This window comes from Perca fluviatilis, chromosome 2 (genome assembly GCF_010015445.1).
Source record: "Perca fluviatilis chromosome 2, GENO_Pfluv_1.0, whole genome shotgun sequence".
Taxonomy (NCBI): domain Eukaryota; kingdom Metazoa; phylum Chordata; class Actinopteri; order Perciformes; family Percidae; genus Perca; species Perca fluviatilis.
Genome location: NC_053113.1, coordinates 15,709,005 through 15,733,963, shown reverse-complemented (window position 1 = coordinate 15,733,963; position 24,959 = coordinate 15,709,005). Strand labels below are relative to the sequence as shown.

The 24,959-nt window shown below is 38.7% G+C and overlaps 1 protein-coding gene and 2 long non-coding RNA genes across 8 annotated transcripts in view; 2 read left to right on the top strand and 1 right to left on the bottom strand.

Moving 5' to 3' along the window:
* The window catches only part of LOC120553974, a 106,636-nt gene extending 100,340 nt beyond the window's left edge, over positions 1-6,296 (bottom strand). For all 3 annotated transcript variants that reach the window (XR_005638272.1, XR_005638259.1, XR_005638277.1), the window contains exons 1-2: positions 6,187-6,296; positions 4,277-4,446 (exon numbers count right to left, since the gene is read on the bottom strand). This is a non-coding gene — a long non-coding RNA (uncharacterized LOC120553974). The remainder of the gene's footprint in view (positions 1-4,276; positions 4,447-6,186) is intronic.
* Positions 6,297-7,806: 1,510 nt separating this feature from the next.
* On the top strand, positions 7,807-9,807 carry LOC120553928 (transcobalamin-1-like). Of its 4 annotated transcripts, none has more exons than XM_039792535.1 (5): positions 7,807-7,949; positions 8,272-8,313; positions 8,421-8,562; positions 8,883-9,019; positions 9,154-9,807. In XM_039792535.1, exons 2-5 carry the CDS (start codon positions 8,277-8,279, stop codon positions 9,213-9,215), a joined length of 378 nt encoding a protein of 125 aa, XP_039648469.1. In that variant the 5' UTR covers positions 7,807-7,949; positions 8,272-8,276; the 3' UTR covers positions 9,216-9,807. The 4 variants fall into 4 exon arrangements, with proteins under 4 accessions (XP_039648469.1, XP_039648472.1, XP_039648468.1 ...); XM_039792538.1 differs by having other exon boundaries at positions 7,850-7,949; positions 8,275-8,313; XM_039792534.1 differs by having other exon boundaries at positions 7,850-7,949; positions 8,269-8,313.
* Positions 9,808-19,874: 10,067 nt separating this feature from the next.
* LOC120549843 lies at positions 19,875-20,832 on the top strand. Its single transcript, XR_005637445.1, has 3 exons — positions 19,875-19,975; positions 20,434-20,538; positions 20,722-20,832. It is a non-coding gene; the product is annotated as an uncharacterized LOC120549843 (long non-coding RNA).
* The last annotated feature ends 4,127 nt before the right edge of the window (positions 20,833-24,959 follow it).

Sequence of the window (24,959 nt, the reverse complement as noted above, 5' to 3'; positions counted from 1 at the left end):
TTGGCTGTGTCAGAACCATCTGAGCCTGCGGCTGCAGACCACACTGGCCGGCTCCTCTTAGCTCAACACTGACTCATTAGCCCTCTCACCCTGGGTCTCCGAGGACCTGTGACCCCGGCTTTTGTCTGGCTCGGGCCTATTTTGACGAAAGCCCCAACCCTGAACAAAGCCCTGTCATTAACTGTGGCTCAGCTGCCCCCTCTGCCACAACCTGCAGCCTGTCTGGGATGAAATGAAGTGGGTCAGACAAACACAACACACCGTTCTTCAACTTTGACCCCCCCTCGACGACCACCACCCCGCCATCGGAAGAGGGCAGGGAGTGACAAGCTGTTTACAGGCCAAAATGGAACAGTGTCCATCAACCTGCTCCTGTGCAAACACAGATGTGTGAGATATATTGGTGCAGCAAGCCAACCCTAAGTGCGCAGTGAAGGGGGGGTTGGAAAGCAATAATGGTGGCAAGGCAGTTGTTTGTTTTCTCGTTCTCTCAGTCAATAAACCAATAGCAAGTAGCTAAAGAACACACAGGCATGTTGAACTTGCTAAGCAGTGTGGTGCATGTATTCAAGTATGATGCTGCCTTGTATTGATCCCTTCTTACAAGTGAAAAATAAGAAATTAATTACAAATACAATGTTGAGAGTTAGCTCAATATGATCTCATTTATAAGGGATATGAAAATATAAAGGAATCAAAATCAATTAAAATATTTTTACCATTATCATAACAGCGCTACTAAACCCAGTATCCATCATCACATTGTTATATATTTTCGACCAGTAGCTACCTTGATTAATAGAAAATAAATTTTGTTCTTGCATGTTTGTCAAGAAGCTCCTCAAGTTGTAACAGGACAATTTCTACATACAGTACAAATACACACAGTACAATAAATAGATACAGTATGTCTTCAAGCCCCTTGGATCACTTTTAGGAAAGCAGGATATCCATTTAAACCTCCATCACCACACCCACTGAAATAAAATATTTTATTTTATTTCACTGTTCCTTAAGGAATATGATAAGAACTAAATAATTTTCAGCCTTTACAAAAGAGCAGTTACATTGTCCAATTTGGACTAATTGTGAGCAGACATGACATTAGATACTCTGAAACACTTTCACCCATTGATAAAACAATTAATTGATTTTGCAAAAGTATTGATCTATTCTTGCCAGGCGTTGATGGACGTGGTTATAGGCTATCATATTGACAAAACGCTTGAAACATCATTAGCAACAAATGTCTGAACACGTTGTTTTTTTCCACCTCAACACCTCTTTACATGTTCTTATAGGTGTAACCAGACATGTGATATATCAGCAGAGGCAGTGCACAAACAGACTACAGTGAATGACTTTGGTCAAACTATTGGAGATAAAGCATGTTTGGGTTTTAAAACAAGATTATTGATATTGAGAACTATTGAGACCAGAAGGTAAGACAAGATTTTCCTCTTTCCTCTGGAGTAAACCCACACATGGAGCTCTAGCACCACCCTTTGGACTAAACTCATACTGCAATCAGGCTATCAAGAGAATCACTTTCAAAATCCTTTATGTAGGTGTCTGTGTATGGTAGAAATAGAGCTTTTTTTCCCAGGGAGGATTTTAGTTGTGTCCCAACTCCATACTACATAGCAATTCCAAGCAGGTTTTAAGTGTATAGTGTTTTAATAGTGGAAACGTAGGAAATGAAGTCCACTTAATTTACTTAATGTTTGAGTGCAGTTAATGTGGACTATTCTCCCACAATGCAAAAGAAATGTGTAGAGCTGCTTACAGCTGGAAAAAAAAGAAGAAAAAAAATTGCAGATGGTGGTGAAAAGACAAGACTGTAATGTGATTTTATCTAGTGCACATGTATTTATATTTGTATTTAATGTCATGCTCGTGTTAGGATGCCTATCATTGTTTTTAAGGGAGCCTATTGTAACATCTGGCCAGGGACTGCAGATAAAAACAAGCCTTTTGGCTAATTCTGGCATATTTACATAAATGTTTATTATTATGAGCTGTCCCTGACAAATATATATATATTATTTTTAAACAGCTGGGAGAAGATCTCTTGAAATACAACCAAAAACAAAAAAAGTACAGTAGGATCCTTTTTGTGAAGTTTGAGTGAAGTTTGATTGCTGTACATCAGTGGATGTATTGCATTCATTTATGTTGAATAGAAAACTCTAAAGTACATTGATTATTTGGTCATCAATACAAATCGAGTATTCTGCGACTTATAGCATATAGTAAATACTGTATACAATCAGTATGTAGTATGGAATTGGGACACAGCTTTTGACTTGTCATAGCAGGAAAAGCATTGGCAAGGCAAGTATATTTGTATAGCCTTTCAACAACGAGGCAATTTAAAGTGCTTTCCATTAGACATAAAGGCATTATCAAGGACAAGATGTAAAATAAACACAAGGCAATAGAATAAAATATACACACATACATAGGATTAAAAGGGTAAAACAAAAAATACAATATCAAAAATAAGCTAAAGCAGAATAATAAATGTGCATATGAATAAATAGTCCCAAACTGTATCAAGTGGAAATCAGAAATGTTTTAAAAGAAGTGACAGACTTCAAGTTTTCTGTGAGTTTATTCCAGATATGTGGTGCATAAAAACTGAATGCTGCCTCTCTGTTTAGTTTTCACAGGTATAACTAATAACATTAACAATGGCTTAGAGTCCCATTAAGCCACTCCAGTGAGCCAGCATTAAAGGTGTTAAGTACATGTGCAAACAAAACTTTAACACCGAGTCTTCAAACTGAACTGACTATACTGAATATTGACACTGACTGAATCAGCAGCAGCTTTTTGCTAATAGTGTGACACTAACTGCTTAAAAGCTTACTAAAAGACCATCAAAAGCTTAACTTTGCATTCATATAAGTGTGATATGTTCACTTATTGTTGTATACACTGAAGTGCATTTAAACTAGAGCCCGACCAATATATCGGCGGACCGATATCATCGGCCGATATTAGGCATTTTCCAAACTATCGCTATCAGCATTTATAATAGCCGATAAATGAATATTTAAAAAATAAAATAAAAAACACAACGTCCCTGTTGGTAACACTCGTGTTTAACCCTTTAAGTTTCATATTTGAAGTTTGTATTTTTATACATTTTATTTATCAGAACTTTAATATATTTTGATGTTCCTCTGTTCTGTTGTGACAATAAAACAAACATGTTTATTTTGAAACTGCATTATCATATTATTTTAGTGAGGACTCATAAATAACTACAAATAATGTTAGGGAAATCTGTTTGTTTTGTTACGTGTTTCTGGATTTTTTTTTATTTTTTATTTTTTTATCCAGAAACGCGTATATATATATATATATATATATATATATATATATATATATATAGGATTTTTAAATTACCCTTAAAAATCTTTTATAGATTTATCGGTGCTTAATTTGAACAGTGGCACAATTTTAGATTTGAATCCACAAAGTGAGTCATATTTTCTACCTGTGAAATAGCAAGACCCTGGAACCAGCACACCTGAATGGAACACAGCCATTAATCATGTTATTGGTTACACCTGTGCTTTTCCTACTGTGACAAATCAAAACATCTGCTTTGTTCCCCACTTTCTGTGCAATTACGTTGTGGTGACAAGATCCAGTAATATCTGTAGCCTTCTTCCAACTTATAAAGCCTCAACAGCTAAAAACAGCTCCATAATGATATTAATAGCTTTAACATCTGCAGCTAACGATTATTTTCATTGTTGATCGTTGTCATCATTGTTTCATTCATATGCAGATTATTTCCTCAATTAGTCCATTAAGACATTTTCCAGAATCCAAAGTGACAACTTCAAATGTCTTGTTTTGTCTCACCAACAGTCCAAAACCCAACGATATCACATAGACTATCATATATGACAAAGAAAAGCTGCAAATCCTCACATCTGAGGTGGAACCAACATTCCAAACCGTGTAAAATGACTCGAGCGATGTATCGGTTTTCTAAATAGTGCATAATGCATTTTCTTTGGATCAACTAACTGATTCATTTTAGCAGCTCTACTTGAGTAGTTATTATTAATGAAATAGGTTGTTCAATATTCATATAAACTGGCCTTGGAGAACCAAAGCACTTTTATTAGCTTCCAGCCAATCTAAATAACCTTTCACTGCTTCTTATCATGACCTGCAAATTGTTCTACAATCTTCTATTCATAAATACACTCTTACAGCTTAAGTGGATTTATTTGTCAGAGCGGTCATGACCTACCTGCTCAACTTGGGCCGTCTCCATGCAGTTTAGCAGGAGTTCCTCTGGTTAGACCATCATAGCAGCTCTAAGCAGCATCACCACATCAGCTCCACTTTTATAGTCTGGATCCTGCAGCAAATTGGAGGCATAGATTTCCAAGACAAAACCTGCCCCTCGATTGATCCGACCTTGGAAAAAAAATAAATACATTGCCATCGATGAAGAGAGAAGAGTGATTCACCTCCAAACAGCCAACATCAATCGGTGCGCTATTAAGAGACACTTCTGTCATTACGCAGAGAAGGTTATCAATCCGGGGCTTTTGACTCAACACCGCAGTCAATAACATGAACAAGTAGACTACACCTGGACTTTTCATTTCATGTTGGGCTTGAGGATTAAAGTTCAACAGCTGATTGCTATGGACATATTTCTGAAAATGATAATGCAGTCAAAGAACTTTTGATCACTAGACTATTTACCTGTGGCCCAGACTATTGCACCATCCACAAGGTAATATTGGTTCCAGTGCTTTATTGTTGGGAAGCTCCACTTTCTTTATTGGGAAAAAGGCCAGCTAAATTTTTCAAACGTCTTGAAGACTATTGAGCTGCGAGAACAAGGCGCCGAGTCAACGGTTTGAAAGTTAGATGCTTTCACGCAGTGAAAAGGACGGAGGGGCATGGCTGTCCCCACGGGTCCCGTCACCGATAATTAGCGATCAATCAAAGATTGGTTTAAAAGCTCGAAAAGAACACAGAGAGCACTATTAGATTGCAAAGATTCACTGCTCTCCAATAATTGCTTTGGATTTTTCACAAGGAACCAAGGTCCCGTTTGTTTATCGTGTGTTATCGCTCCCATCAGGAGGGTACCACCATGACAAAAATTCACTTTTAAATGTTAACTTACATATTCAATTTATGGATCATATTATTAAACATTAGATTTATTTCCAATGAGCCTTGTAGCTATAACTTTCATCTGCTGTTGCAACACATTTATAATTCTCTTGCCAATCAGGTACACCCTACAGTCTTTGGTTCACACAGGATGACTAGAAGAGTCAAGTCCTATCTTCTTTTTTTAGATGCCTCCCTTGTAGGCCAATAACGACTGCATGGGCATCAACCCAATATTCACCACAGTTGTGTGTTTAACATTGACTGTAAATATTAATATTAACGGTCTATGGTGTTTAAGGGACACACAGACGGCATACAGAATAAACAGTCTCCTTTCATGCATAATGTGTGACAACCTCAATAGTGTTTTTTATTCCTCTTTAGTCATGAAAAAAAGATTTGAACTTCTTTTGATTCATACCTGCATTGAGTTTTTCACGTTTGAGTTTTCAACTGAAGAAATATGCATTTAACAAACCAATGAATAAAATGATATAGTTTTGTCAAAAATAAAAAAATATAATGCTGTTAGGCTAATGCCTTAGCATCCTCAGCTCCACTACTGCTAGCATTTGCTAATCATTTTTCTGGCAGCCATTCATCATCACTGCCACTAGCGTCCTGACTCAACCTTGTGCTTTTAATACATCCATGCACTTGACTCAGATGGTATTTGCTTCACAATCCTGTAGGCTAAGCCTATCTATCACACATTGCACTAAATATAATGGCTCTCATAAATTATCTGCAGAAAATATTGTTTTTATTACAAAAACTCTTAGTTAGTTAAAGTTATATTCTAATTACATAAACAAATGTGTTTGCAGCCAAAAAAACGTTGCATGAAGTATTTTCAAGAACAACAAACTTGCCGTAATTGTATGAATTGTAGTTTGGATATCTAATTAACTGGACAGATGATAAATCATAATTTCCTCCCAACACAAAACCAATAGGCTTCTTACAAACTGTACCAACTATATTACTCCTAGATGTTAATTGCCACTACCAAACTTTATTTACCTGCAAAGGTCTCCTACTGTAGAAGGATTGGCAAGATATTCCTGAGCTAATCGGGTTTCTAGCATGTATCAAAAGTATCTGTGCGTCCGTCGGCCATCTTGGTTTTGAGATATTTGGGGTGCACTTCCGACGGCTGACCAATGGGTGGCAGTGTTTGGCATGACGCACTAGAGTCCACTGGAGTTGCTGATGTGCAACTATAGACTATTATCGAGACTCATGCAACGGCTTATAGCTCTCCACTGTCGTCACCACTATGTGTGAAAGGCTTTTTTTAACCATCCTACTCACCAGCAAACACTGTGGCTACTTCTATTAAATTCTGATTTTATTCTCGTAATTTTAGGACTTTTTTTACTCGAAATATCACAACTCTCCATAGTTATATTTTGAATGTGCACAAATAAGAGTTGAACATGATTAGATATCTTGCTGAAACAAGTGGATCCAGAAAAACAAGCAGAATTGGAACACACACACACACGCGTTTCCATGAAATGTTTTGATCAGTTCTGTGAAAGTCACAGCTTGTTAAGAATAATAATGTGCTAGTCAGGACTTTGAGGAATAGGTGTGGATCCACAAAAACAAGCAGAACTTGGAACACACACACACACAAACACACACACACACACACACACACACACACATTTCTATCAGTTTTGATAAGTTCTATGGAAGTCCCACCTGAAAAAGAATAATAGTGTGCTTCGGTGGCATTGTACTAGTAGAGGGGGGAAAAAATAGTTAGGTGACATCATACCTCGAAATTCTAACTAAAACACTTTCCTCTAAAAGCAACAAAAACAGATCCTAACACTTTGCTCTCTTATTTTGCAAAAGGATGAAAAATCTTTAAAAAAAAATGTATTTGTGTGAAGTGCGACACGACACACTTTCATACATGCACACAAACACATACAATACTCACACTAACAAAAACAACTAAGGGGGTTTATAAATGAATTAAATTATTGACGGGAATAGGTGTCACATGCACTTTTAAAGAGGCCACTTCCCCCAAACAAAAGACAAAGAAGAGAAGGAAGAGTAAATGATGTTGAATCAGCAGAGATAACATTAAATAAGAAACGTTGATCTACAGGAGAATAAATATTTGAAATCTATACAGAATGCCTTAGAGCCCTACTGGATTATATTTCACAAAGTTTTTTTATATTTAGAATTATCACATATATTTTCCTTTACATAAATTAAGACATACATATCATAGTCGGGGGTCTGGGTGTCCTCCCCCAGGGAAATTTCCAGCGTCAAAGACTTCATTTCCTGAATTTTGATACACTTTTATGCAGCAATTCATGGCTAAAATACCATTATTTAGCCTATGCAAAGAAAAACAAACACAGATGACAATTTAAAATATGTCAAAAATATAACGGAAAGTATGTTGTTGCGTGTCATTGCGCATTTTTAAGTGGGTATATGGAAATCCTGGAGCTTTCTTAGTGGGTATACTGCGTATACCTGCGTATCACGTAGACCACACCACTGAGAACACGCAAGCAAACAGGCGGTAGCAGTTTCATAATGAAAGTTACTTCCTCATATTGAAAAGTACAGTATTACTTAATTAGTGGTTGTTTTTATTTTTTACAGTCACTGGTTATTTTACAATGATGTGATACGCTACTGCATAAGAGAAGTTTCTGACCAGGAGTCCTCCCAACAGGACCAGGAGCTACTCAAATAAGAAGGATCCTCTATTCAGTTCTTAACCATCTCAACGGTAGCTGAAAAAGGTTTGAAATGTTTTTGTGACCTATTTTTTTTTTTTTGCTATTTTAAATGCTGCTTGCCAATTTACATATTTGGGACAATTTTTAGAGATATTGTGGGTTGTTTGACATGAGTTGGTATGAGTTACTCACCTGCAGTGGTTCAGATTGGTTCAAAGATCCCTGCCTGAGCTAATGTCTACGCATCAGTGAGTCCCACTACGTTTGTCCATACTTCAAATTATACCTTGACCTCATTCCAGTATTTACCCCGCATGCATATGATTATTTATGGAGCCACTGTCAATAATGGCAGCAGCTCACAGTGTGTCTTAATACCCAGCAGCAGAAATGGAAGTGTTGCTGGTTTCTGGAATCTCAGATGCAGGCAAGTTTAAATTTTAGAACAATGGCTTTCAATATTATTACTGAATGCTAAAAATCCTGGCCAAAAAAAAAAGAGGAATGTAATAGTTTTCCTTTTCTGTTTTTCAGAGGATGCTCATATCCCCTTCAGTGTCGTGGTGACAAACTCAGTAACGCCCCACAATCCGAAGACATACAGCACTTACGTGCTTGAGAGAGGAATCTTACTGGGTGGATTGAGGAGACTGCAGGACTGTGGCAAAGACTTTATGTGAGATCATTGCTTCAGCTGAATATTCTCTTTAAAGGTTTAACATGTAAAATGTCCTTGTAAAAATGTCTAAAAACAAAAACAACTTAACCTATGCTATATATCTTATTGAGTTGTGTACTTTATTCCCAATGTTTGCAACAATGTTCAGGTCTGTCACCTGTCAATGGCGTCATGCAACCTTCAACCCTTCTAGCTGCTCTAACTTCCAGGGAAACACAGGAAACACCAGATGATATATCAGAGAATGGAGAAGGGAACAACGCTATTCTGGTAATAATAGCCCATATCTACAAGTCATCTTCTGTTTGGTCCTGCAGGTTCACCTACACAGAGGATCCAAACTATGGCCCGTTCCTACAGAGTGTGAACGGTTTGGCTGGAAATCCAGAGCAACATACCTACTGGGAGCTCCTGGGCAAGAAACCCAATGGCCCAATCATCAGACTTGATGTTGGTAAGTCAACCAAGAAGTAGTTAATCTGTCTGTCATCTGTCATTTTATACATAGTCAAAAATCTATCTTGTTCTTCTTACTCTCGCTGTGACGCAACCTATACTATTTTAATACTGTATGGATCTTGTTTGCAGGTATTGGATGTTACATTCCCTGTGCAAACGAGGAAATCATCCTGAACTACACCAAGTACTGAAAATCAAGATAACTGGACATCAAAATGGGACCAGATTCAAGTGTATCATTATATTTTTCATAATTATTAATAAAAAAAGATGCCTTGGTGTTTGTTGTTGGAGAGAATGAACAGCTAAGCACATGGTCCTTCATGCATTGAATTAAACAGCTTACAAAGGCAAGTAGAGACATGGAAATTAACATTGGTTGTATGAGTGGGATAGAAACAATTAATATTTTATCAATATTTTTTTGTATTTACAAATGAAACTAAGCCTTGGATCAATAATGTTCAAATCAATTATTTCAATTTGATGAAAATTTGTTTTTCAAGTTCTGATATTGGTAATCTTTTGAAACACAAAGACATAAATGCAAGACATGATTTATATAGAAAATGCACTTTGTAAACTAGTTTTTTATCACAGATATTTTTCAGAGGCAATATTCCACGGTCAGAGTATGAATTAAACTGAGCAAACGTTAGGATAATTGAGCTAAAGGGAAGCTGTTATTGGAAGGAACTGTGTTTCCAATAGAAATTATGTTGGTGACAGCACATGTAATTAAAATGAAATAATAAATGCAAGGTTGAAGAATTAAATCTGTTTTGCCACCAAATATTAATGCTTTTCTTGAGATTATTTTAACTTGTCAGCTGCCTGCTGAAGTTGAAAACAACACTGATGAGATCTGTGAGACTCAACCAAAACTGTAAAGGTCTGGGCCATAAAACCCAAACAATGAGCTTAAAATGCTGCATATACTGTAGCGTTGAGGGGAACTGCAGAGTCAAGTTAGTTCTCTGTGTCACTACGTGCGCCACCTTCCACCTTACACCACCCGCGGCGCTACCATTGGGCCCAATTGGGCTATTTTAGGCCAAGAAACATCGTCAATGGATTACTGAAGACTGGAAGAAGGTGTTATGGACCGATGAATCAAAATTTGAAATCTTCGGTTCATCACACAGGATTTTTGTACGCCATTGAATAGGCAAAAGGATGGTTCCTCAGTGTGTGACATCAACTGTCAAACATGTAGGAGGAAGCATGATGGTCTGGGCCTGGGGTGGGGTCGCAGATTGAACTTTTGACGCACAGAAAGAGCACGTTAGGCGCACTTCCCCAGTGATTGGGGTAAGCCCCAGCGATGGTAACCGGTACCATGCAAAATAAATATATATATAATATATATATATATATTATATATATAAAAAAAAAAAAAAAAAAAAAAAAAAAAAAGAAAGAATAAATCATCAGAGCCAGCCGGTCAACTTCCAACAACCACGCTGACGCAGACCATAGACAGTATATATAAAGATGAACGGTGACCTTATTCTGTCTTGAAATTCCCAGAAGGCATTGCTTCATTTTAACTTTTGCAAACAAATATTCAAATAAAAGAAATGCAGGTAGATTTGTTTCATTTCAAACCATGCATGTTTACGTTTTTGAACATCTGATCTGAATAAGTAATTTTGCTACAAAACAATACAGACTAATGATATAGAGAGACTCATATGTGGTATAAATACTGATCAGATTACTTTATTACTAGGTGTGAAGGGTTTGGACAAGTTTGGCTATCATTGGGCCAAAGAATGTTATTATTGATGCTTGAAAGGGGGCCGAGAGAAATTATATGGGCCGCTGTTTACAATTAAGTGGCCGCATTGCTGTGACAATCATGCGGCTCTCTGATTGGCCGGCCGGCCCAAACCGTGGCCCCTCTGGCATCTGCCCAAATGCCAGATTACCAGTCCGTCACTGAGTACTTGGCATAGTTCAGGATGATTAGGTCATTCAGATTTGGGATGTAACATCCAATACCTGCAAACAAAATCAAGATGCAACAAGATTATACAGTTTCAGTAAGAACAAGATACTGTGGATGTTGACTGCATAAAGACAAAGGTGTTCTCTTGGTTGACTCACTGACATCAGGACGGAATGTCACGTTGTTTGCAGGCTTGACCAGCAGCTCCCAGTAGGTGCGTTTTTGTTGACTTCCAGCCAAACCGTTCACACGCTGTAGGAACGGGCCATAGTTTGGATCCTGTGTGTAGGTGAACCTGCAAGGACAACAGGAGATGGGATAGAACGTGGGCTATCAGGATACACATGCTGCAGGGATGTCACATGAATGTATGAATTGTTAAATGACTACAAAGACAAAAGAAAAGACTAAATGGAAATGAAATCTCACAGAAATGTATTGAAATCACACAGAGAACAGTAATGGCAGATCCTTTTTGGCTTTTGAAAAGTTGTTAGAATCTTTACATTTATCAAATGATAGACAGAGACCACTGAAGACCACTCAAAGTTAATTTCACTGGAGAACCCAACAAGGAAGCCTTCTCCGCACTACAGAATAGTACAGACAATGACCTAACGAAAAGCTCTCTACAGCTGCGTTTTATAAAACCCAGGTAAATGTAATAAATCATGACACAGAGTAGATGTCGTCAATTGTTTTCTTGTCAGAGTTGATGATGTCTCCCCTATCTGGTCTGGGAGGGCATGTATGCCCTCAGGAACACACCATACTCAGACAAGGACACGCAATGGCTCCATGTTATCTTGTTTAGAGTATTCAGTATAATAATATTCTATGCAAACAGTTTAATAAATAACCCTAGGGAAGGTAGGTATCATAATTTCCCTAACAAAAGTGTTCTTTTAGGTGTTGGCAATCAGGGGAAAAAAAATAAACTCTGTAACTAACACAAATATAAAACTATTTAGATTTTTTCCTCTAAAGTCCATACACTTTCATCCCAAAAGTTAGTTGTGTCATCTTTTATGTATTATCTGTCTGCTATTTGACATCAGTAAGCCAAATCATACTCATTTCAGCCTCCAGGCTTCTTTCTGCCGTCTCAGCGTCTCAGGACTCTGTAATCTCCCAATACACACACAGAGACCTAGGGAATAAGGCCCTCCTCTATGGGCTCTCTATTCACTGAGCAAACTCCTTGGGCACATTACTTCATGTGATTGGTCAACAAAGCTGTCAGTCAAAGTCTTGGCCATTAGCCCTTATCAGTAGGCTGCCAGCAACAGAAAAATAGATCACTGTTTAGTAAGAAACACAGCAAATAGCCGTTCAGTCGTGGATTTATCGCTATGGAGTTGTGTGCGTTGTCTCCGCACAGGCTCCGAAAAGTCCCGTCTTCAGAGGCCAGATTTCTAAGCTTCTGGAAGGGCTATGAAGACACCAACGAGGTCTCTGGAAATGGCTAGCTCGATCGGTCCAAAGGTCGCAAAGCAAACATATAACATACGCACAAGTTGATTTTTGGATTCATAATCATTTATTTATCTTAGAAAGACACTAAAAGACAATGTAATTCTATGATGTATTAAAAAAGCTTCTGGATGGGCTACAATTGTCAGAGGACCTCCATGAAACAGCGCTTTTCTCTGGTTCTAAACAAAAAACACTAAGTCTCCACACTGTATTGATCTGGAGATATTAAATAAGATATATGAAGTGTTATGAACGACGTGTTTTTCCGTCGTCTGTGACAGCGCCGACCTAATAGGGTTAATGCTAACAGCTGATGTGATATTACCTAAAGCCTTTGTTTGACTTCTGCAGTCTCGTCAGTCCACCCAGCAAGATTCCTCTGTAAACCACAGAAGTGCTGTAGGTCTTATTGGGACTTTGGTTTACAGAGTTTTTCACCAGGACACTGATGGGATATAGAGTGGGATCTGAAAAAAAGGAAGTCAAAGTTGGTAAAGAAAATACAATAAGGAGGATAAACAATATCCTATAACTGTAATAATACAATGTAATTATTCTCAATGACCACAGCTGAGGAGATTTAAAAAATAATAATTTTCAGTAATAATAAAAACATTTGAAAAAACATTCTGAAGCTATTCTGAAGCTTACCTGCAGATGGAACCCCAGGAAGAAGCAACAGCAGCAAGGCCACAGAGAGGAGAGCGGGAGTCATCATTCTGACTGCTGAACACCAGACTGAACCTGAACAGTTATCTAGAAAGACAAAGAAATTATATTTAAAAAAATATCATCCTTAAAAAAAATGCTGAAAAGATTGTTCACAAAAACAGTTAAATGTCACTTTAGCTTTGCACAAGTTTTGACAAGATTGTTTTTTTTATAACCAGTTTTCAACTCAATAATTCCATTCATCTCTCAGTACAGAGCTCTAATCCTTCTGATGGAAGGCTCCTGTCTTTGAGACTTTTATACTGCTACCACTGCAAAATGAAAATAATATGAAAATGTGTGAACTTAGGTTGCATGCAATATTCAAAGTCAAATACAGGCCGACTGTACCACCTCACATAAAACGGTCAAAACTATTAGAAAGTCAAATCAGTAAATCAGCCAACACCATTTGCAATAATAATTAAAAAGGTGGTTTCAGGATCTTATTATATCTCTCTAACCTCTAACAGACCTGTAAGGGTGCAGGAGATATGATGGGAAATCCTACCTGTAGTAGAAGTATATAGTATATACTCTTTTCTACTCCTACCTCTGTCTGCCTAACAACCTTCACTTCTTCACTCACACACACACACACACACACACACACACACACACACACACACACACACACGTCCCCTGTCTTCCCCTGTATCAGTAGATCAATGACCCAACACGGTGGCCGCATACTGCTAAATGTAGAAATACATATCTGATTAAATCACTATTGTTAGGCTGAGTGTTGTCTGTAATTAATCAACCTGTTATTAATAACCAACTGTTCGATCTATAAGCTGAGATTTAGTCGGAGACGACAGTCTGATGCTGCTAAACTGTTAGCAGCTTCCTACTACAGCTAACGTTAGCTATCCATCAGTAGTAACTGTCACCAGCATCATTTACCACACTGACACTGACATATATCAGTGGGAAAGTCTCGATTAACCCGCTACACAACAGCTGTTTCTCTCCTGATGTGACAGCATGATTCTTCCCTCTCATAGGGAGCCTCGGTGATGCTGGTCTGGTCTATAGCCTGGAGCCAAAGCCCATCTATCAGGATCTATTTTAGGACATGGCAAGAGGACAAATCGAAGACCGGGTTTTTTGGATGTATTGTTGGTGCAAAAAACTACTCAGCAACCTTTCGGCATAGTTATTAATTCAAAACGGTTTGTTTAAAGTAAAAGTTTGGAGCGATTTACATTTCGTCCGTCGTTACGCTGTTGAATCACACTGCTTGCTCTTGAGGGAATTACTGTAATTACTGTAATTGTTGGGGCTTTGTAAATTTTAGAGTGTGGTCTAGACCTACTCTATCTGTAAAGTGTCTCGAGATAACTCTTGTTATGATTTGATACTATAAATAAAATTGAATTGAATTGAATTGAATCTGCTCATTTATGAAACATTTTATGTTGAGGAGGAAAGAGGGGGGGCAAGGTGGAGGGTGGGGGTGTGGCCTTGACCAACTGCCACTTTGCTCGTTTGAAAGCCATGATGTCTCTCTCTCATGGGTGGGCCAAATTCTCTGGGCGGGCAAAGCAGAGAAAGGGGAGGTAACCTTGCTCCTTATGACCTCATAATTAATGCCTAATTCAGATTTTTTGCTCAGATCCAATTTTTTATTTGGCCGTTCACATTACCTTTTAAAATGTGGCCTATATCAGATTTCAGTGTGAACCTTTTGCAGTTTTGAAATGACCCGCATGCACAAAAGAACAATAACAATGACATCAGACGCAGCACGCTGTTGCACTAAAGTTAGGGAGGTTATGGAGGAATTAAGTAAACATTTTCACTTCTATTTCAAAATGTTTGTGTAATGGCAGCCATAACATTAATGAGCAGGTGCTGAGGAGGAGAAGAATGAAGAGAAAGAGAGACAAATTGGCTATTTTGGCCTTTTGTGGGGTTATGGCTGCAAATTCACTACAGGGGTCTGTCTGACCGGACGACCGATTTGCAGCAGTCTGAACGTAGCCTAGACTGCTGAAACACATTGGATATCATATTCAAAACGCAAACATAATGTCAGCTGTTTATCCATAATGTTAATTAACCTTTGAACCCCCTTAAAAGTCAAACATGGAAGAATATTTATTATTCAGATGATATTATAACTCAACATTAAACACAGATGCATGTTGTTTGTTTGTTCACTTATGAAAATACATTGTCAAACAACACCGGCTCTGATCTCATGTTGATGTACTGTGGCTGCTGAATCTTCACCACTTAGTAAATTTCAGGATGATTTGCTCGTTTTCACTGGGAATGTAGCATCCAATACCTGCACAAAAAGATCCATAATGTGATATACAGTAAAAATGACTACAAGAAAGACTGATCAACAGACATATGCATAGTGGACTTACCAACGTCAGGTCTTATGATTTTGCCATCTGGAGTCTTAACCAGCAGCTCCCAGTATGTATGGTCTTTATCATTTCCAGCCACTCCATTCACACTCTCCAGGTACGGGCCATAGTTTGGATCCTCTGTGTAGGTGAACCTGCAGGACCAAACAGAAGAACAATTGATTTGTTAATCTTAGGTGAAGTTATCTTGAACAATGTGCGCTCTAGTTTTCAAATAAAGGCAACACGAGTAAAGAGATGAAACCGTGATCAGAATTTATATAGTCTTGCTTTGCCAGACCCTCCTCCACAGTGCTGCAAAGGAGGGTCTGGCTAGTCCACGCGGCATTCCGGGATGGGAGAAAAACGTGCTCTGGTTTATTGGCATTCCTTTAAACCAATCACAATCGTCATGGGCGGCGCTAAGATCCGGAGGAGCCGCTGCAAAATAGCCTCAGGAAGGCCAGCCTCTGTTTCACCTCCTCAGCATCCATTTTCGCGCTAATCGAAACGCATCACCTGACCGCTCATTTACCGCGCAACCCGGAGCGCAAGCCCGAGCCCATGTAAAATGATAGAAATTAAGACCGAACCCGACAAAGATCTTCAGCTCTAGTGCTAGGCACTGGGAAAAGCAGCGGTGCCGATGCAAATAGCTTCTGGAAGGAACTTGTTTTGGTAGAACATGTGTACGTTCAAAGGTTGTTTTAGTCGTGCAACAGAAAACTCAGATTGGACAGATAGTCTAGCTAGCTGTCTGGATTTACCATGCAGAGATTTGAGGTGCAGTTAACCATAGTCCTCAGAAATCATCCAGAGTTTAATTCCAACACAAAGAAAGCGGAAGGAAACGGACATTGGCGAAAAGACATGAATCCGGAGCAAGCCCGGAAGTGATATCGACTAGTATTTATATGACTGGCTGATCATATGATTGCCCTTACATGGGGTAGGTTTCTGATTCTGAAAACGGGTCAAATTTGACCTGAAGACAACGCAAGGGTTAACTTACTAATAGGTTGGACTTCTCAACAACAACCATTTGCATCATTGTAGAGAATTGTTTCCCAGAACTTGTCTTCTTCATTTCCACTGCAGGGGACTGCATGGGTTTCAGCTGCAGAAATGTTGCTGACAGCCAGGTGTCTTTTCAGCGATATGTTTACTGGGAGCTGAAACCAACAACAGACTAGAGAAGTATCCATTAACGTTTAATTCCCTCGGTTGCAACTTTGTTGTAATTTAGTTATTAAGTTATAGATAGTCTCTATATAATAATAATAGAGTAAAACACAGGATGATAATGAACAAACCTGAAGTTCTTCATACAGCATGACTCAAAGACAATCACGTCTTTAAACCTTGTCGATTTATTTGATTTGATATATCTTAAAATAAATAAATATTATTGCTTAAACCCATTGGTTAGCTGATATGCTGAGATTGCCTGAAGGAGGGTCTGACCAGCCTTTGTCTTATCAGAGAAATGTATAACAGCTTTGTCTCCACAGTTTTCTTAAAGCTGCAGTAGGTTAGATTGTGAAGAGCCAGGACTTTGCCAACAAATTTGAACATCGATAACTTCTCAGTCCCTCCTCCCTTTCTGCTGCAGCCCAAACCGTCTCCTAAGCCCCTCCCACACAACGGAGTTTGACAGAACTAATGGCATGTCAGACAACATGACTAAACACTAACACAACGTTAACTTTACTCACCAACAGTAAAACAATGCTAACTAGCAGGCTACCGTTAGCCATTTCAGCATCATATCAGACCGACCACTGTGCTAACGTTACTATCATCCTCACCAACGTAGCTTTGTGGACTTTTGACTACTAATAACCAGAGGAGCTGTCTTTTTTTTTTTTTTTACATAATTCATGTAGTTCTACTGGAACATAGGGTCAGTTTCAGCAAATATGACATAAAGTTAGTTTTATAAGACTTACCTACTGCATCTTTAAAGTAACTATGAGGACCTTTTAATTGTTTCTTGAACTGTTCAATTTTCCATCTGATGATTTTAAATGACCAGTAACAGAAAACAAGACTAACAGTGAAAAGAAAGCTTTTATCATACAGTTTTTATTAATGCCTTTGCACGGGTCCGATTTCATCTCTCATTTTACCCGGTAACGCTAACTCAGTAATACAGTGGGTAATACAGCACCAGCCGGCACACTGAAAAGACCTTTACGACAGCAGGTGTGGTAAAAACACAACCGCTATTGTCCAAAGGGGCCGCGAAAGACAAACACAAACTGAAAGTTCCTCATAGCCACTTTAAAGTTCAGTTTAAAGGTGATTGGAGTACATTGTTTACCTGTTGAAAACAGAGGATAGAAAAACTGAATTTCAAGTCAATTATTGTTGGAATACAGTTAAAAATATTTGGTATTGCACTAATAAACATTTCAACTTACCTGACTCTGGTAGCATTTTTGTCGTTTTGTATTGTTGATGTAAGACAAGGAAGCAAGTTGCAAAATATTTCTAATTCCTTGAGTGGAACACATTCTGGTTTACGGGAAAATGTGGGTGTATATAGGCATGCTCTGATGGAATTTTTACAACATGAATAAACTGAGCCTTTGTGTAGTTGATAGTTGGTGTTTCCCAGCCATTGTGGAGAGTTGGCATCCTCAGAGGCTACAAACAGGGCAGGAGGTGCTGACATTTCTTCATCAGCCACATTCAAAGTACAGTTTAGACTTGTTTTGCTGACATTTTTCGTGTTTTGCAAGTAAATACAACAGCTTTTAGATGGTAACATATAGTTATTATCTGTATGCAGTTGAATATTTCAACCTTTTATTGCTTCTAACCTTCTCTGTCATCATTCAGTTAAAATGTCAGCATAGCCGATCTCACAGCCCAGCTGCTGTCATTAGCCTGTGTTTTTGTTTATTTTGTCTGAAGATGCCGGGACCATAAAATAATGGTTTTTTCTGCAGCTCAGCAGCTTGCTAATGACTGCTGGTCAACATAGTATTAATAAGCCACAATCAAATGTCATTATTGTTCAGTTGTCTGACAACGTAATCAAAAAAGATGTACATGAGAACAAGTAAATAGTGATTTAATCTGCATTAAAACACATTGACGGTGTATAGAGCAAGACTGAAAAGAGCCTTCACTGCAAGTAAACACAACCTCTTATATACTGTATACTGACAAGTGACAATCCCAGGAAGCTTAAAGTGAGCACTGGGGTAGTTGACAAGGTGTTCCTTTGTTCAAAAACATTACAAAATGTTCTTGTGTATCATTTTTAATCTGAAGTCCAGTCTATTTGGCAACTGATAGACTTTCAAACATATAAGGAAAACATACAGTCTGAGCTCGAAAGTAGAGTGGAGATACTGTCAGCGGTGGCAACATGTGATACACCCAGAGTAACTTGGGATAAAGTATCTATCCTCCCAATCGTGTTTTATATCAAAGGCTACAGACATTTATCTTACACTATTCAGCACACTCATTCATCCAAATGAGACTAGATTGTCAACTCTCTCTTTCCTTTTGCAAATAGGGACTTTGTGGGCTTTTGAGGAGTTTAGAAAGCAATTTAGACAGCGTGATCCTTGGTGGTCATTGCGTCATTGGTTGTGGCAGTGGCTGAGTCACTGAGGTGTGCTTGTCAGATGCTGGTATTGTGCACTTTTATAAATGTAATTTATAGGTTTTATGTGTTTGTGTGCATTTATTTGTGTGTGTGTGTGTGTGAAGAGGTGAAGGTTGTTAGGCAGACAGGAGTAGAAAAGAGTATAGCAGCAGATAGTGGTAGACAGGTGGAGGCAGGTGCAGAAAAAGGGACAGATAGGGGGGTTAACAATGGATTCCAAAATTAGCGACAGCTGCTGGATCTGTGACTGTGTAACTGGTATCCCAAAGAGTCAACCAGCAAAGAAAAATACATAATTCAGAGAAGAGCTGACATCTTTAGGTTAAAGGTTGAGGATGAAATCCATATGGACAGTGATCATCTGCCAAAATATTGAGGCTCTCTGACACACCGAGCTGTGGTTCAGCTGAACCTGCTGCGCTGGTTTAGACCCAGCAATCAGGTCCCCCTTAGCACACAGCTGGACTAGTCAAATGGACTAAGCTAGTCAAATGCTAAGTGACAGAGCAACAGCCCCATTGTGTGTATCCATGAGGCCTAACCAAAATGTTTTACTTGAAGAGTGACATTCCTTCTTTTGGGGATGGTGTGTTAATTTAGCTTATCGTCTCCACTGTGCATTGTTCATGATTGAACATATTGTCCTATGACTTTGAAATGGAATGTGACACGGATGGATCTCAGCCTAATATGTGATGTTTGCTTCTTTTACGATGATATGACGTGTGGAGGAGAGCTATAAAAGTTAGTGAGTAAGAGTCCTTCCAACAGAACGAGGACCAGGAGCTACTACTACTACTACTACTACTACTACTACTACTACAGGTAGGATTTCCCATCATATCTCCTGCACCCTTACAGGTCTGTTAGAGGTTAGAGAGATATAATAAGATCCTGAAACCACCTTTTTAATTATTATTGCAAATGGTGTTGGCTGATTTACTGATTTGACTTTCTAATAGTTTTGACCGTTTTATGTGAGGTGGTACAGTCGGCCTGTATTTGACTTTGAATATTGCATGCAGCCTAAGTTCACACATTTTCATATTATTTTCAATTTTAGCAGTATAAAAGTCTCAAAGACAGGAGCCTTCCATCAGAAGGATTAGAGCTCTGTACTGAGAGATGAATGGAATTATTGAGTTGAAAACTGGTTATAAAAAAAACAATCTTGTCAAAACTTGTGCAAAGCTAAAGTGACATTTAACTGTTTTTGTGAACAATCTTTTCAGCATTTTTTTTAAGGATGATATTTTTTTAATATAATTTCTTTGTCTTTATAGATAACTGTTCAGGTTCAGTCTGGTGTTCAGCAGTCAGAATGATGACTCCCGCTCTCCTCTCTGTGGCCTTGCTGCTGTTGCTTCTTCCTGGGGTTCCATCTGCAGGTAAGCTTCAGAATAGCTTCAGATTTTTTTTCAAATGTTTTCATTATTACTGAAAATTATTATTTTTTAAATCTCCTCAGCTGTGGTCATTGAAAATAATTACATTGTATTATTACAGTTATAGGATATTGTTTATCCTCCTTATTGTATTTTCTTTACCAACTTTGACTTCCTTTTTTTCAGATCCCACTCTATATCCCATCAGTGTCCTGGTGAAAAACTCTGTAAACCACAGTCCCAATAAGACCTACAGCACTTCTGTGGTTTACAGAGGAATCTTGCGTGGGGAGACCGACACGCTGCAGAAGTCAAACAAAGGCTTTAGGTAATATCACATCAGCTGTTAGCATTAACCCTATTAGGTGCGGCGTGTCACAGACGACGGAAAAACACGTCGTTCATAACACTTCATATATCTTATTTAATATCTCCAGATCAATACAGTGTGGAGACTTAGTGTTTTTTGTTTAGAACCAGAGAAAAGCGCTGTTTCATGGAGGTCCTCTGACAATTGTAGCCCATCCAGAAGCTTTTTTAATCCATCATAGAATTACATTGTCTTTTAGTGTCTTTCTAAGATAAATAAATGATTATGAATCCAAAAATCAACTTGCGCGTATGTTTCGTTTGCTTTGCGACCTTTGGACCGATCGAGCTAGCCCTTTCCAGAGACCTCGTGATATCTTTTAAGGCCCTTCCAGAAGACTGAACGGCTATTTGCTGTGTTTCTTACTAAACAGTGATCTATTTTTCTTTAGCTGGCAGCCATCTTTGATAAGGGCAAATGGCCAAGACTTTGACTGACAGCTGTGTTGACCAATCACATGAAGTAATGTGCCCAAGGAGTTTGCTCAGTGAATAGAGAGCCCATAGAGGAGGGCCTTATTCCCTAGGTCTCTGTGTGTGTATTGGGAGATTACAGAGTCCTGAGATGCTGAGACGGCAGAAAGAAGCCTGGAGGCTGAAATGAGTATGATTTGGCTTACTGATGTCAAATAGCAGACAGATAATACATAAAAGATGACACAACTAACTTTTGGGATGAAAGTGTATGGACTTTAGAGGAAAAAATCTAAATAGTTTTATATTTGTGTTAGTTACAGAGTTTATTTTTTTCCCCTGATTGCCAACACCTAAAAGAACACTTTTGTTAGGGAAATTATGATACCTACCTTCCCTAGGGTTATTTATTAAACTGTTTGCATAGAATATTATTATACTGAATACTCTAAACAAGATAACATGGAGCCATTGCGTGTCCTTGTCTGAGTATGGTGTGTTCCTGAGGGCATACATGCCCTCCCAGACCAGATAGGGGAGACATCATCCATCATTTGATAAATGTAAAGATTCTAACAACTTTTCAAAAGCCAAAAAGGAACTGCCATTACTGTGTGATTTCAATACATTTCTGTGAGATTTAATTTCCATTTAGTCTTTTCTTTTGTCTTTGAAGTCATTTAACAATTCATACATTCATGTGACATCCCTGCAGCATGTGTATCCTGATAGCCCACGTTCTATCCCATCTCCTGTTGTCCTTGCAGGTTCACCTACACACAGGATCCAAACTATGGCCCGTTCCTACAGAGTGTGAACGGTTTGGCTGGAAGTCAAAAACAACAAAACGCACCTACTACAGAAGCTGCTGGTCAAGCCTGCAAACAACGTGACATTCCGTCCTGATGTCGGTGAGTCAACCAAGAGAACACCTTTGTCTTTATGCAGTCAACATCCACAGTATCTTGTGCTTACTGCAAACTGTATAATCTTGTTGCATCTTGATTTTGTTTGCAGGTATTGGATGTTACATCCCAAATCCGAATGACTTAATCATCCTGAACTATGCCAAGTACTAAAGGATGAGCAGCGGCGGAATCCATTCCTGGGATCAAAGCCAGATTCAACTTGCATGATTATGTATTTCACATATTATGATTCAACAAAAATGAATTTGTGTTTCTTATTTAGCGAGAAATAAAGGGAGTGATAAATGGCTGCTAATGTAAACAGTGTGCTAAATGCAGTAAGAAAACTGACTGTTTATAGTACTGACCAGCAAAGAGCTGACTTTATTTTCCCTATAGGGAATCCTTCACCTTCACCTTAAATTGTTCTGCTTGTTAACCAGATACTTTCTCATTCCTTCTTTAATAACATACTACTGTAATACACCTGCTTTGTGTGAATCTTTATGAATCAAGACTAAAGTTAGGAGGTTATGGAGGAATTAAGTAAACATTTTCACTTCTATTTCAAAATGTTTGTGTAATGGCAGCCATAATATTAATGAGCAGGTGCTGAGGAGGAGAAGAATGAAGAGAAGAGAGACAAATTGGCTATTTTGGCCTTTTGGTGGGTTATGGCTGCAAATTCACTACAGGGGTCTGTCTGACCGACCGACCGATTTGCAGCAGTCTGAACGTAGCCTAGACTGCTGAAACACATTGGATATCATATACATTCACAAACATAATGTCAGCTGTTTATCCATAATGTTAATTAACCTTTGAACCCCCTTAAAAGTCAAACATGGAAGAATATTTATTATTCAGATGATATTATAACTCAACATTAAACACAGATGCATGTTGTTTGTTTGTTCACTTATGAAAATACATTGTCAAACAACACCGGCTCTGATCTCATGTTGATGTACTGTGGCTGCTGAATCTTCACCACTTAGTAAATTTCAGGATGATTTGCTCGTTTTCACTGGGAATGTAGCATCCAATACCTGCACAAAAGATCCATAATGTGATATACAGTAAAATGACTACAAGAAAGACTGATCAACAGACATATGCATAGTGGACTTACCAACGTCAGGTCTTATGATTTTGCCATCTGGAGTCTTAACCAGCAGCTCCCAGTATGTATGGTCTTTATCATTTCCAGCCACTCCATTCACACTCTCCAGATACGGGCCATAGTTTGGATCCTCTGTGTGGGGAACGCTGCAGGACCAAACAGAAGAACAATTGATTTGTTAATCTTAGGTGAAGTTATCTTGAACAATGCGCTCTAGTTTTCAAATAAAGGCAACACGAGTAAAGAGATGAAACCGTGATCAGAATTTATATAGTCTTGCTTGCCAGACCCTCCTCCACAGTGCTGCAAAGGAGGGTCTGGCTAGTCTAGCTGGCATTCCGGGATGGGAGAAAAACGTGCTCTGGTTTATTGGCATTCCTTTAAACCAATCACAATCGTCATGGCGGCGCGCTAAGATCCGGAGGGCCGCTGCGCAAAATAGCCTCAGGAAGGCCAGCCTCTGTTTCACCTCCTCAGCATCCATTTTCGCTAATCGAAACGCATCACCTGACCGCTCATTTACCGCGCAACCCGGAGCGCAAGCCCGAGCCCATGTAAAATGATAGAAATTAAGACCGAACCCGGCAAAGATCTTCAGCTCTAGTGCTAGGCACTGGGAAAAGCAGCGGTGCCGATGCAAATAGCTTCTGGAAGGAACTTGTTTTGGTAGAACATGTGCGTTCAAAGGTTGTTTTAGTCGTGCAACAGAAAACTCAGATTGGACAGATAGTCTAGCTAGCTGTCTGGATTTACCATGCAGAGATCTGAGGTGCAGTTAACCATAGTCCTCAGAAATCATCCAGAGTTTAATTCCAACACAAAGAGAAGGAAGGAAACGGACATTGGGGGAAAAGACATGAATCCGGAGCAAGCCCGGAAGTGATATCGACTAGTATTTATATGACTGGCTGATCATATGATTGCCCTTACATGGGGTAGGTTTCTGATTCTGAAAACGGGTCAAATTTGACCTGAAGACAACGCAAGGGTTAACTTACTAATAGGTTGGACTTCTCAACAACAACCATTTGCATCATTGTAGAGAATTGTTTCCCAGAACTTGTCTTCTTCATTTCCACTGCAGGGGACTGCATGGGTTTCAGCTGCAGAAATGTTGCTGACAGCCAGGTGTCTTTTCAGCGATATGTTTACTGGGAGCTGAAACCAACAACAGACTAGAGAAGTATCCATTAACGTTTAATTCCCTCGGTTGCAACTTTGTTGTAATTTAGTTATTAAGTTATAGATAGTCTCTATATAATAATAATAGAGTAAAACACAGGATGATAATGAACAAACCTGAAGTTCTTCATACAGCATGACTCAAAGACAATCACGTCTTTAAACCTTGTCGATTTATTTGATTTGATATATCTTAAAATAAATAAATATTATTGCTTAAACCCATTGGTTAGCTGATATGCTGAGATTGCCTGAAGGAGGGTCTGACCAGCCTTTGTCTTATCAGAGAAATGTATAACAGCTTTGTCTCCACAGTTTTCTTAAAGCTGCAGTAGGTTAGATTGTGAAGAGCCAGGACTTTGCCAACAAATTTGAACATCGATAACTTCTCAGTCCCTCCTCCCTTTCTGCTGCAGCCCAAACCGTCT

Bases quoted from the DNA above. Each gene is read 5' to 3' on its own strand.
- LOC120553928 (XM_039792535.1), top strand. From the start codon at position 8,277: ATGGAAGTGTTGCTGGTTTCTGGAATCTCAGATGCAG. The intron at 8,314-8,420 runs GCAAGTTTAAAT...TCTGTTTTTCAG, and splicing joins TTCTGGAATCTCAGATGCAG to AGGATGCTCATATCCCCTTC. The intron at 9,020-9,153 runs GTAAGTCAACCA...TCTTGTTTGCAG, and splicing joins AATCATCAGACTTGATGTTG to GTATTGGATGTTACATTCCC.